This window comes from Thunnus maccoyii, chromosome 11, assembly GCF_910596095.1.
Source record: "Thunnus maccoyii chromosome 11, fThuMac1.1, whole genome shotgun sequence".
NCBI lineage: Eukaryota > Metazoa > Chordata > Actinopteri > Scombriformes > Scombridae > Thunnus > Thunnus maccoyii.
The window spans coordinates 3,316,610-3,330,612 of record NC_056543.1 but is presented as its reverse complement, the minus strand read 5'-3'; the positions used below and the strand labels follow the sequence as shown (position 1 = coordinate 3,330,612).

Below are 14,003 nucleotides of genomic sequence, written 5' to 3'. Positions count from 1 at the left end.
GTGTTATGTTCACAGGATTTTCATAAATCCAGTTTCAAACTAATGATTTACAACAGTGACATGCTGCTTACACAATGATGCTTCAGTATTAATAATCTAATGATGTCATATATAATAATATATCAGTCAGAGGGACCAAACCACTACTTTTACTGCAATAGTAGAACTAACTTCAACATCAACCTGTCTCTTAGACACCATCCCAACTAGGCAGCTTAAGGAAGTCTTACCCTTAGTTAGCAGTTCTTTATTAAATATGATCAGTATGTCTTTAGTAACAGGCTTTGTACCACAGTCCTTTAAAGTAGCTGTAATTAAACCTCTTCTTAAGAAGCCTACTCTTGATTCAGGTGTTTTAGCATATTATAGACCTATATCTAACCTTCCATTTCTATCTAAGATCCTTGAGAAAGCAGTCTCTAATCAGTTATGTGACTTTCTACATAACAATAGTTTATTTGAGGATTTTCAGTCAGGATTTAGAGCGCATCATAGCACAGAGACAGCACTGGTGAAAGTCACAAATTATTTCCTAACTGCATCGGACAAAGGACTTCTCTCTGTACTTGTCTTGTTAGATCTTACTACTGCATTTGAAACCATTGACCATCACATCCTATTACAGAGACTGGAACATTTAATTGGCATTAAAGGAACTACATTAAGCTGGTTTAAGTCCTATTTATGGGATAGATTTCAGTTTGTACATGTTAATGATGAATCCTCCATGCACGCAAAAGTTAGACACGGAGTTCCACAAGGTTCTGTGCTTGGACCAATACTATTCACCTTGTATATGCTTCCTTTAGGTAATATTATTCGGAAGCACTCCATACATTGTCATTGTTATGCAGATGATACCCAATTATATTTATCAGTGAAGCCAGATGAAACCAATCCATTAACTAAACTCCAAGCATGCCTTAAGGACATACAGACCTGGAGGACCTGCAATTTTCTGCTTCTAAACTCAGATAAAACTGAAGTTATTGTGCTTGGCCTTAACACCTTAGAAACACATTATCTAATGATATAGCTACTCTGGATGGCATTACCCTGGCCTCCAGCACCACCGTAAGGAATCTGGGAGTTATCTTTGATCAGGATAAATCCTTTAACTCCCACATCAAAGAAATTTCAAGGACTGCCTTTTTTCACCTACGTAATATTGCAAAAATCAGGCACATCCTTTCTCAAAAAGATGTAGAAAAACTAGTCCATGCATCTGTTACTTCTAGGCTGGATTATTGCAACTTGTTATTATCAGGCTGCCCTAAGCATGTCTCTAAAGACTCTCCAGCTGGTCCAGAATGCAGCTGCACACGTACTGACTAAAATAGAAAAAGAGATCATATTTCTCCCATTTTAGCTTCGCTGCATTGGCTTCCTGTAAAATCCAGAATAGAATTTAAGATCCTTCTGTTCACTTACAAAGCCCTTAATGGTCAGGCACCATCATATCTTAAAGAGCTCATAGTACCCTATTACCCCACTAGGGCACAGCGCTCCCAGAATGCAGGTGGTTCCTACAGTCTTTAAAAGTAGAATGGGGGGCAGAGCCTTCAGCTATCAGGCTCCTCTCCTGTGGAACCATCTCCTCAGTCCAGTGGGCAGACACCCTCTCTACGTTTCAGAGTAGGCTTAAATCTGTTAAAAGAATTTCTTCGTAATGACTAATAATGTAATAATGTAATGACTATAGATAACGTCATGTGTGTTTTCAGTTCTCCTGTCCAGGACCCAACTTGTCCAACTGACCGCCAGATGACAGGTCTCATAATTTCTCTGATGAATTTGAAATTTCTACATCTTCCTCTTTACAAATATAATGCTGAACTTCCTTAAAACTCAGCTGAAGTCTGCTGATGTTGCAGAGTTGCAGTACAAAACAGGAACAATTCATCATGATCTATGTAAAATAGTAACACACATACACAGTGCAATCATAATTTGTATAACAAAAACTTTCCTTTTTGATAAAGCTTATAGTTCAGGCCAGCCAGGCTCGCCTTGGATAAGCACTTAGTTATGCTGCTATAGGCCTAGACTGCTGGGGGACTTCCCATGATGCACTGAGCTCCTCCTGCTCCTCTCCATCTGTATGCATTCATGCACCATTAATGCATGTTACTAACTTCTTCCCTGGAGTTTTTGTCCTTTCTCATCTCACAGGATGAGGGACTTCAATCCCCTGCATTGGCCTCCTGTAATATCCAGAATGCAAGTTATGGACGTTGTGGTCCTGTGGGTGTCCTGCCTCGACTCCCATGCCTGCTATTATTATTACTAGTCATATTTCTGCTATTATTATCTGTGTTATTGATATCATTGTTATTATTGTGTTTCTCTGTGTCTCTCCCCTCTCCCCCTCCCTTCCTTTTTCTCTGAACTCAACACATCAAGCCATCTACATCCGGGTTCTGCTTGAGGTTTCTCCCCATTAAAGGGGAGTTTTTCTTGCCGCTGTCACCTAGTGTTGCTCATGGGGGGAATGTTGGGTCTCTGTAAATTAAAGAGTACGGTTTTGACCTGCTCTATGTGAAAAGTGCCATGAGATGACTTCTGTTATGATTTGGCGCTATTTAAATAAAACTGACTTGAATTAAGTTGAATACTTTAACCACATCAAGCTGATAATACTCATGTACTTTTACTACAGTAGCGTTTTTCATGGAGGACTTTTACTTGTACTGGAGTACTTTTACATTCCTTTATTGGTACTTTTACTTAAGTAAAGGATCTAAGTACTTCTTCCACCGCTGATGAAAGAAAATACCATTTAAAAAAAAGTAAATTAAAATCTAAAAACATAGCGAGCATTTGATGGATGCCACCACTGTATTATCATATCAAGACAGTCAAACAAGAACGAAACAACTCAAAAAAGAGAAGAAAAAAAACTCGTATGGTCTTTGTTTATCTGCCGAGAAGAAGCACGGTGCACACTGTAAAAAAGTTTTTAAAAAAGCGTTGATATGACTTAGAAACACGTAGTTCCTCCGCCTCATTTAAATGACTGAAGTGTTTTTTGTTTTTTTTTACAGCGGTCAGACTGCCTGGTTCCTGGAAACCCCTCAGACGTTTCTGTGCAGAGGTGAGTTTCGCTTCTGCGGACTTCCCCACCTCCTGTTGGCGAAGTCTACCAGGAAATACACACTTCATGTTCGAAACACACTCACACATATTCACTGACAGACAGAAGAGCCTTCGGGTAACATGTCAGCTACTATCTGTGCCTTCGTCCTGACTTTTTCAACACTATGCGGATCCAGAGGTAATTTCTTTTTAAATTTGTTTGCAGTTAAAAAAACCCGAGCTGAGGGCGGGCAGCCTGTGTGCGCAGATAATTACTCATACTGGCGATTATGAGGAACTGTAATCGTATGTTTTACAAAGAGGACCCCAACCAAGTCCTTAAAACATACAGCTGTTGATTAAAAGTTACTCAGGAGTAGTTTTTGAAGGATATTTTGTCAGTAGAATTTCACATTTCGATTGGTTTCACATTGACTGAGCTGGAAACAAAGTGTTTTAGAGGCTTGAGTGGAAATATATTTAGAAAATGATGATCAGCCGGCAAAAGATACAACATCCAATTAATCTGTTACAAGTTTTATATATATATATATATGTGTGTGTATATATAATATTAATCACAAAAATCACCAGGCAGATCCAAGTGATATGGGAGAGGCAGGTGGAAAGGGTGAACTTTGACACCATGATAATGATGATCATAAAGACCGATAGCACCTGTAGTTGGTGGTTGTAGTAGTTTGGTTGGCTTATCCAAAAAAGGCTTTTTTGTTTCATCCAAAAATGTATAAAGTAAGTTTATGCATTTACTGTCTTCTCTAGGGCAGCAACTAACAATTATTTTCAATGCTGAGTAATCCTGTGGTCTATAAAATGTCAGTGATGTCATCAAACTGCCTACTTAGTTCAACCAACAGTCAATGATCCAAACATATTGAATTAGATATAAGACCAAGAATAGCAGCAAATCCTCACAAATGTTTGTAATTTTCTGCTTTAAAAACAACTGTCATTTGATTAATCGACTAATCATTGCAGCTCTAGTCTTCTCCATACTTGAGTGCACCTGTGATCATACTTACTGTATGCCACATGATTTTTGGATTTGGACTGTGCTGTAGTTTCAGACAAAGGAAAGATAGCAGCTACATCGCTAAAGAGAAAGATATTTTTCCAGCTAAGAGCTGTTGGTTAAAAGTCACTCAGGAGTAGTTTCCTGAAGGTACAGTTGCTCATATCACAACATTTGCTAGTCAGATTCTGTGACTGTGATGATGGTAACTGTGTGTCACATTATGTTTTGCATTTGGACTGTGCAGTGGTTTCAGGATTCCTCAGCCCACCCAAAAATGTCAGAATGACCTCCCATAACATGAATATGGTGCTGAAGTGGGAGCCACCTGAAGGGGCAGCCAGCGATGTAGTCTACACCGTTGAGTCCATGTGAGTCAACACTAATCTGAGCACCAATAATCAAACACATGCTCCTTTGTCTGTCTGTGTTATTGCTGCACAGGTGCCAGGCATCAACCCAACAGCTGATTACCAGTCCTGCAACTATGGATTCTATCTCTCTATTATCTAAAAGAATCATCAAAACAAAATTGTAGTTTTCATTTTCACATTTCTTGTTTTGTCCAAACCCACTGTCCCAAACCCAAATCTAGCTAGAGAAATATTCAGGGTTGTAATAAAAGTCAAAAAATAATTTTCTTTTACTGAACTCAGCAGGTAACAGTGATACAAGTTCACACACACACACACACACAGTGAACAAGTGTTAGTCTGATATTACTCAGTGATTCCACTCTTCTGACCAAAGTACAACAGCTATTGGTTGTTTAAATGCTATTTTGCACATGAATACACTTTATCTGCTCCATCTTTCATGCTAATCCATTTCTCTTAAAGTGTTGTGTTCAGACCACATACTGTACAAGCAACACAACATTTGCATCTTCCATGCCGATCTGTCACTACATGTTTCCACGTATCAGTAAATTACTGCAGCATTCATTATAACGATTGTAAAAAGTGGTTATGCTGGTTGAGGGTTTGAGTGTACAGTCAGATTTTATCAGGAGTATTATTTCATTAACTGACAAATGCCCTGTAACACCCAACAGCTACTGTCTGACAAGCTGTGACTGTGACTTTATCAAAAAAGTTTATCAGTGCTCAACATGACACTGTTGACTGACAGCTAAGCTCAGTGTTCCTCATATGCTTATCCACTGTTATGTTGACTGTCACAATTTTTCAAGTCTGTCTTAAAACAACAGTTAGGAGCCCAAATGAACAGTTACACATGTTTTTCTTGCTGTAATCATTCCTCCTGTTCATACTGACCATTAGAAGATCCCTTCATAATGATCTTACAATGGAAGTGATGGGGGACAAAATCCACAGTCCTCCTTCTGTGCAAAAAAATGTATTTAAAAGTTTATCTGAAGCTAATATGAAGCTTCAGCGTCCAAATGAGTCAAATCAAGTAGATATCTTTCAACGTTACAGTCTTTTTAGTGCCTTGTTTTGTTACTATACTTCCACCTGCAGCTCAACAGGGAAACACTGTCCGAGGAAACACAAAGAGGGAATTTGATGCTTAAAAGACGAGCGAGCAAAACCTCTTTCACTGCTCATACGGACACCTGACTGTTGTTTTAAGACACACTTGAAAAAGTTGTGAACTGATCCTGTAAAATGTAATTTTTCACAACGTCTCAGAAACGTAAGGATGATTTATTTTGAGTCGTGTTTCCAGCATTTTCAATTTTGCTATTTATAATAGCAAATTCTTTACTTACAGTGAAGAGTGAAAGAGATATTATTAGCACAATGTATTTAAGTCATCTGTTCAAGGTGACCTTTTAATTCTAACTTTCTTATATAATGCTGGATAGTTTAATGAATAATAATGCATCATATTTTAATTGTTATATTTTGTATAGTAGTAAAATGTCAATCTGCAACACAACCATTAACATTTATCTGTTAAGTAAATTTAGTAGTACAATGTTTTCCTCTGAAGTAGAAGTATACTGTAAGTAAGTAGTATACACTGCATATTTTTAAGTGCTTTGGGGGCCTTTTGTGAGTTATTTAGGGGTTAAACATCATAATAAATCTATAGCTGTTTGGAGCCATCTTAGTTGGTAAAGTCCACCCCTGCTTGTAGTGGTGAACCTACAGAGAATAATCACCTGACTGTGCTGTTCCCCTCTACTGTACAAAGCTTTTTACTGTATTTTGGATCTATCTCATTAACCTAATTCTCAGTAAAAACACCTGACCAGCACCAAATGGCAGACAAAGGAAAATAGCCATCTAGTGAAATATCTAGAAGCTAGAGATTTTTCTCTGGAGCTGGTGGAGAGCAAAACAGAGCTAAAAGTAGTGAGTATTGGACTCACATTCACCAGGTGGACAGAAACGAATGCTAATGTTGTTCTGTAACTTGCTGGATATTCATACAAGCAATATTTTGCGTGTTAGCCTTATTAAGTTAATAAGGTGATAATATCTCAAACGTGTTATTTTCAGCTTGTTGTGGAGTCTTTCACTTTTACTGTTAACTTAATTGTTCCAACAGGGAAATTTGTCTTGCTGCCAGGTGAAAAACAGAACGCTACATAGACTGATTTGTCCTTATACTCCTTTAACATTAAATTAACAAAAAAAAAAAAAAAAAAAACGGATCACAATCGAAGCAGTAGAACCAGAGATATCGTCTTTTTTATTCCACGCATTCCGCTTCCATGTCAAAACCTGGTGCCTACATTACCCACAATGCAACTTGACTCGATTCACTCAGCTGTACAGATTGCAGTGTGTTATGTTCGAAGCAGCTAATACAGTCTGGAGCATGGATGTATAATAAGAGCTGGATAGGGCGCCACCGCGCAGCCTTGCAGCCAGTTTTTCCCAGTGGCCACTGGCGGTATTGCAGCGAAAAATCCCCCTGCGGCCCAAAAAGGATTTTCCACCATAGACCATCATTGTAAAAGAGACACCTGTAAAACTGTGGACAGGACTCCTCCAACTGCAAACAACATTATGACTCTTTCTATTATGAACTTTTGATCCATGGAGGTTTTATGTTTGTAAAACTTTCCTCGAGCCGAGAAAAGCGATTTTAAAAATCTGTGACGTCATCACAATGTAAAGTCTACGGGCTGAGTGGGAGCTTGCGGGCGGGGCCAGCGGTTGAAACACTACTGCGCATATTCAGTGGGCCGCACAACGCAAAAGCAAACCCAGAAGCTAGAAACTTTTTTGGTGTTCGTGCCAGGCGAGCAATTCCTACAGGACTGAATGGTCACCATTTTTAGTCCTTTATCCGGCTCTTATAATACATCCATGGTCTGGAGCTGCTAGCCTCAGCGGAGGTGTGAGGTCTGATAACCTGGTCTGATAGCCATAACAACAATAAGGTGGTTTCAGCCTAATGAATGCAGCCTTAAAAAATACATGAAAATATTTTGGGGGCAGAAGATGTAATGATTCAATCTTTATTTGACAGCAACAGTTTGTTTAAAGTCACCTGCTGCTGTTTTTTTGTCACAACAGTGTTCACACACAGATACACACAAACACACACACGCTCTCTTGTGTCATCAAGCCCACAGTCAAACATTGAGGGTTTTTCCGCTGCCTTTCTTTTTGCATGCTGTCATCAAACACACTGAAATCACTACTGGCAAATTTTAATAACAGTACTGTGTTTTCCCCCACAGAAACAAATTCTCAGGTATCAAAGAGGTCTGTTCGAACATCTCCACCACCGAATGTGACATCGGCAGTCACATAGATATCAACGTGTACGGGAAATATGAAAGCAGAGTGCGGGCACAGTCGGGGGCTGAGAGCTCTCTTTGGGTGAAAAGTAACATGATTGTCCTGGACAAAGATAGTGAGTCGAAACCGGTCTCTGTTTCATGTGAAACATCACACACATGTTTATTTATATTACAAAACTGAAAGAGTGACATTCATCAACAAATACAGATGATGCACTGTCGAAAGGATCTTATAAGAAAGAGTTGTTTGGTAAATTGAACAGAAATTGATTGTGAAGGACTAGATAATTATAGACTAGATACAGTAAGTAATTGGTCAAACAAGAAAGTCAATTAAAGCTGCACTAATCATTATTTTTATATGAACAATGGGTATCGGAAAAATGTAAGAAAATGGTAAAAAAAAAATGTAGATCAGTGTTTCCCAGAGTCTAAGATGACATCATCAAATGTCCTGTTTTCTCCACAATCCAAAGATATTCAGTTTACTGTCATAGAGGACTAAAGACACCAGAAAATATTCACATTTAAGAAGCTGGAATCAGAGAATTTGGACATTTCTTTTCTTAAAAAAATGACTCAAAATGATTAATCTATTATCAAAATAGTTGGCAACTAATTGATTAATTGATTGATCGACTAAAACATCAGATCTGTGTGGAGCGATGAGGAGACTTTAACGTTCCTCAAATTAATACATGAAACAAACAGAAATATCATATTTCCACCATTTTTTTTTTTTGTACTATTTTCCACTGTTCAAGGTTTGACTGCGGCTCTTTTAATGCTTCTTCTGAAATGTTTTAATAGCCCCAACTTGAAAAATAGGAAAAGTTTAATAAACCAACTCTTAATATTTGCAAAACAGCAATGGATGGATTCATTCAAGAAGGCTTCAGCTTCCTCTTCCTGTTCTGTGCCGTAAAACAAGCTGTCGCATTTCCCACAAAATCTGATACACTATAAAAAATACACGATAGCATTAGAGAGAGTATTCACATCTGCTCTGTCCACAGCTATAATAACACTCCCAGTAACTAATTTCTAACAAATTCATGGTTTTATCTCTCTCCATCTCCATCCCTCGGCAACTCTTCTTTCTCTGCTCTTCTTCCTCAGCTGTCATCGGTTCACCCAGTGTCTCTCTCTTCCCCAATGAGGGTGCCATCGAAGTCAGCATTACTGAGCCAGTGTTCGCGACCTCATCACTCAGGGATGTATACCAGTCTGCCGTCTACACAATCACCTACTGGAAGGCTGACGAGAAGAAAGAGGTGGGACCATTGTTCGGCCACCCAGAACTAAAATACCTGTCCTCATAGTGCTTTGAGATGCTTTGGAACGGCAGAAAGTTTGTTATGTCATGTGAGGACAATAGGAAACACTGAGAGGAAGTTATTAATATTTCATACCAAACAGTTTGTATTCAAATAGCTGCTGATCTGACGGACTTTGCCAATATTAAAAAAACCCAACTCATAGAAAATAGTCACATTTGAGAACCTGGTGTTTTTCTTAAAAAAATTACTCAAAACGATTAATCAATACAGCTTTATTACTAAGTAGAGTCCTAATTACTGTATTATTATTATTATTATTATTATTATTATTATTATTATCGCACACTAACCATTTAGCATATCCTGTGGAGCAGTGTTAGGCAAATTGCAAAAATATTTGGTCACCTGATGAAAGCTGAAATTTGACTTTCATAGTTTACATCAAAACTTTTACAGAATTTTCACAAGTCTGCTGTAGATTATAAAATAAATCCCAGTGAATATAAACTTGTTCCATCTAATCCCCCACATGAGGTTGAACACTGCATGCTGCTGAAATTAAGTCTAATAAACTGTCCAGAAATTACATTTTAATGTGTAAATTCTAACACTGTCATACTTAAGCCCATTTAACCAGAACAGATTTGTTCATCACAAACATAAATAGGTGGCAGTCGAACAGAAATGTTGTTTTGATGCAACAGCAGAATTTTCAATCAGCCATAAATGAAGCAGGATGCTGTTTATGGTGTGTGGATAACCAGTAAAGTATGTCTCTAGTCTCCAAGTGCAACACAGAACATATATTCATGTATGAGTCATTTTTAGCCAAATGAGTATTAAAATAATCTGTTAGCCCTCATTCACTAATGTGAAACATGACATCCAACCTCAGAGTTTGGACCTTTCTGTAGCCCTTTGTTCAAATCTGGACACATATACACTTTTGCTGATATTTAAGCCTGTGTGCTTTGATCACTGAGATCTATTCTATATCTTCACAAGCCGCTTCAAAAGCCTGTAAGATTCTTATCATCTGTTATATGGTGGATGATAAGATTATCTGCAGCCAGTTATGTTTCTCTGTCTTCTCTCCTCGCAGTCTCTGTGGTTCCTGTAGCGGCAGCAGACCACTAGACCACACACCTGATGATTTCTCTGTTGCTTCCTACAGGTCTGGAACATCAGTGACATACAGCAAAACCGGGTGGTTCTGAATGACCTGGATCCCCAGACCAAGTACTGCGTCCAAGTCCAAATCCAAATCAAGATAGATCAGAACAGCAATCCTAGCAAGCCCAGCGCTCCTATCTGTGAGAACACCACCCATGGTAAGTGTAACAAACTAGCAACAAAGTCAGGACTTTTAGTTAGTAATTGGCAGTAAATCCTTGAGTCCACCTGCAACTTTCACCACCGTCTGAAAGAGTTTTAACTGCCAGTCAAGGTAGCGAGCAGGAAACATTCAAGCCTGAAAGTTCAAATGTCCTGAAAGACTGATGTGAACAGATTTCTACCCACGTGAGCAGTGTGGCTGTAAGGATGGTGATGGCAGACGGTCAGTCACTCAGCTACTTTATATACAGTTAGCTAGTTTAGTCTAGTGGTTCCCAACCTAGGGGTCGGGCCCCTCCAAAGGGTCAGCAGATAAATCTGAGGGGTGGTGAGATGATTAATGGGAGAGGAAAGAAGAAAAAACAAAGTTCTGATACACAAATCTGTTTTCAGTTTTTGGACTTTTTCTCTAATCTTTGATTTTTGCTGAAATATTGGATCATTTGAACATTTATTGAAATGAAAGCATGTGAGAAGTTTAGAGGGAAAAATCATTATTTGGTGGAGCTGTTAACAACTCATAGACATGTGAGTTGTGACCCCGACTACACACTGCTTTTTGTAAGACGTCAAAAGCCAAAATGGTTGGAAACCACTGGTTCTAGTTGACACTAGTCACTGATTCAAATCAAAATGTTACACAGAACAACAACAAGTAGCAGTAAGTTAAGGTTAGAAACATTTTAACTAAACCTGCTGTTCTTGGTCTGATTGTTCTGCAGACGAGGGACCTCAGTGGGTGGCAGCAGTGGTGACATTTGTCTTCATGGTCATGGCGGTGACTCTGGTGGTGGTCACAGTGGTGTATAGGAAAAAGATATCCCACTTTCTCTGTCCAAAAGACACGCTGCCTCAGCACTTTAAAGAGGTGTGTATGTTTATGTGTATGAAGATTGTTTGTAATGATTTGAATGACTGATTCACCTTCAAATCCTTTTTTAATGCCAACCTCTTTGTGCACGTGGCAAGACACAAAATGTGATCTCATTAACCAAAAAGCTGATTGTTTCATCTGTATTCATATGTGTTTACAGGCAGTAAGAGTCCTAAAATGTTTTCTCTGCTTTTGGATTCTTTAGCCAGGAGATGGCTGAGTTAATTCAACACAAATTTGAATCTATTTTCTTCCTTTTTCACCCTCCAGTACCTGCTGGAACCCCCCAAATCATCCATCTACTTGGCCATGCGCAACTCCCACCCACCTGAGGAGATTTACCACCAGGTCAGCATCGTCACATACGGCAAGACAATGGAGGAAGGGCGCCCTCTGGAGGTGGCAGGGAACTTTTACAGCAGAGAGCCTGTTGTCACAGTGAGGGAGAGATAAAAGTAAAGAGAGGAAAGACTGAAAAGCACAGAAGCAATGAAGAAGAGCTGATCTACAGGCTGCTGTCAGACAGGACTGTTAGAAACATAAGCAGCAACTTTCAAGACACTGAGAAACAGTGAAATGATGGAGCTTTGCTTGACTTCAGAGTTTTAAAGCAGTAAATTCTGCAGTAAATCCCTGTATTACTCCTTGAATAGGTGTTACTGTGACGTTATTGTATGGCAGAGCCACAGAGAGGTTTAGGTACAGGATTGATACCTCATCCAGGTGGTGTCAATTCTGTGCTGTACGTCTCTGTTGTTGCTTGCAGTATTACAACATACTGCACTTAACTGAAGAAGCATGGCACGCCCAACCGGAGCTGCCCACACTAAAGTGTTTAAGCTGCCTAGACACATCCCCCATTAACCGTGTTTGACTCTGTATTATTGAAATTGACATATCTGACAATTTTGTATTGACAAATCCGATGGCTGACTTGTGTTGTGCTGCCACCATTACTGTGGTGACAGAGTGGAACTGAACGCATTTACACTGACAACCTCCAACCTCCGACAGATGAAGGTAGTCTGTGTGAATGTGGAAGTTTTTCATTGTAAAAACACTTGTCTGTAATTGGTTCTGATGCAGGCTTTTGGACAAAAATAACATGATCGTACTGCTTCTGTCTGACCTCCACAGTCTGGATGAAGTGTTGTGTGGAGGAAATTATTGAACCCAGCAGGAGGAGGCATTATGTTTTCAAGTTGTCCATCCGTCTGTCCATCCCATTCTCATCAACGCGATATGTCAGGGTCACCTTGAGGGAATTTCTTCAAATTTGGCACAAACATCCACTTGGACTCAAGGTTGAACTAATTAGATTTTGGTGGTCAAAGGTCGCTCTGACCTCATAAAATTCACATGCTAATTATGACAAACTTTCACACAAATGTCTACTAGGATAAAATGATGATGTGATGAGATTTTATATCTAAAAGGTCAAAGGCCAACTTCACTTTGACATCATAATGTTTTGCAAAAACACTTTTCTGGCCGTTATTCAACACCATAACTCAGGAACAGAAGGGGAGATTGTGACCATATTTCAGATTTGGTCAGATACTGAATTGGTGACACTAATCTTGGTGCCCAACTTGAAACTGTGATGATTTTATAGCCACTTTTATGGGATCTCCCAGACAAATTTCATGGCAAAAGCACCCAGTCAGTGAGATCCTTCTACATACATTACAGTGTTATATACTTGTTTACCAGTGAGGTGCCATCAAAGTGCCTATTTTCGCCTTCAACACAGATTCGTCTATAAACTGCCATTCAGTGGGCGCATTTTATGAAATATACACTCTGCCTCAGAATTCAGTGGTGATGGTTGAGAGAAGCTAGAGCTGGAAGTGTGTTTGTCATGGGCTCCGGCGGGAAGGGGGGGGGGTGAGGTGGTCATGTGATTACATTGGAGACAAGGCAGCTGCAAAGCAAACACAATGTCCAGCTCAAAGGTTTACACATTTGATTTACTCAGTTGAACTTAAATAAACACATTATTTTTAAGGTGCGCCAACAACAGTTGCTTTTGCTTCATTCTTCAGTCACAATGCAGTGTATAAATAACGTCTTAAACTTGTGTATAATATGTAAAGAAAAGAAATAACCTGTGATGTAAACATGAGATAAATATGTCATAATGAGTGAGCATGTTTATATTTTCCATGTTTTCCTTAAACTTAATCGAAGATGATGAATAAGATGATTGCACATTAAACTCCAATGAACAACTTTTCTTACACTTGTCTTTTTTTCTTGGCAAGTTTACCACAAGCATCAGATAAAGCCTCATATATACTGTACATACATACATTTATACTATATATACATATATACGACTACTCATATAGACAAGACACCACATGGTGGCAATGTACAATCAGTAAGTATCTTAAACAATTCCTCAGCCACACATTAGATTTTTGTGAAACTACATCAACATTCATTTACACAGACATTTTTAACAAGAGACAGGAGAACTTTACCTCACAGAGAATGTCCCCAAAATGTTCACATCTAAATAATCCAACTTTAAGAAGACAAACTAGGAATACATGAGCCTTGTATTCATTTTGCTTTGCAGAAACTATATCTTTAACCCTAAGCTGTGCCGCAGCTAACAAAGCTCCTCACCTATAAGCACATTCCTTTTAAAGGTGAAATAATATAACTAGTTTT

General features: G+C 38.8%; 1 protein-coding gene across 2 annotated transcripts; it reads left to right on the top strand.

The window, feature by feature from the left end:
* Positions 1-2,811: 2,811 nt before the first annotated feature.
* On the top strand, positions 2,812-13,560 carry crfb4 (cytokine receptor family member b4). Of its 2 annotated transcripts, none has more exons than XM_042427126.1 (7): positions 2,812-3,094; positions 4,356-4,479; positions 7,773-7,948; positions 8,955-9,109; positions 10,290-10,446; positions 11,173-11,318; positions 11,595-13,560. In XM_042427126.1, exons 1-7 carry the CDS (start codon positions 3,013-3,015, stop codon positions 11,775-11,777), a joined length of 1,023 nt encoding a protein of 340 aa, XP_042283060.1. In that variant the 5' UTR covers positions 2,812-3,012; the 3' UTR covers positions 11,778-13,560. The 2 variants fall into 2 exon arrangements, with proteins under 2 accessions (XP_042283060.1, XP_042283061.1); XM_042427127.1 differs by lacking the exon at positions 2,812-3,094 and adding an exon at positions 3,101-3,274.
* The last annotated feature ends 443 nt before the right edge of the window (positions 13,561-14,003 follow it).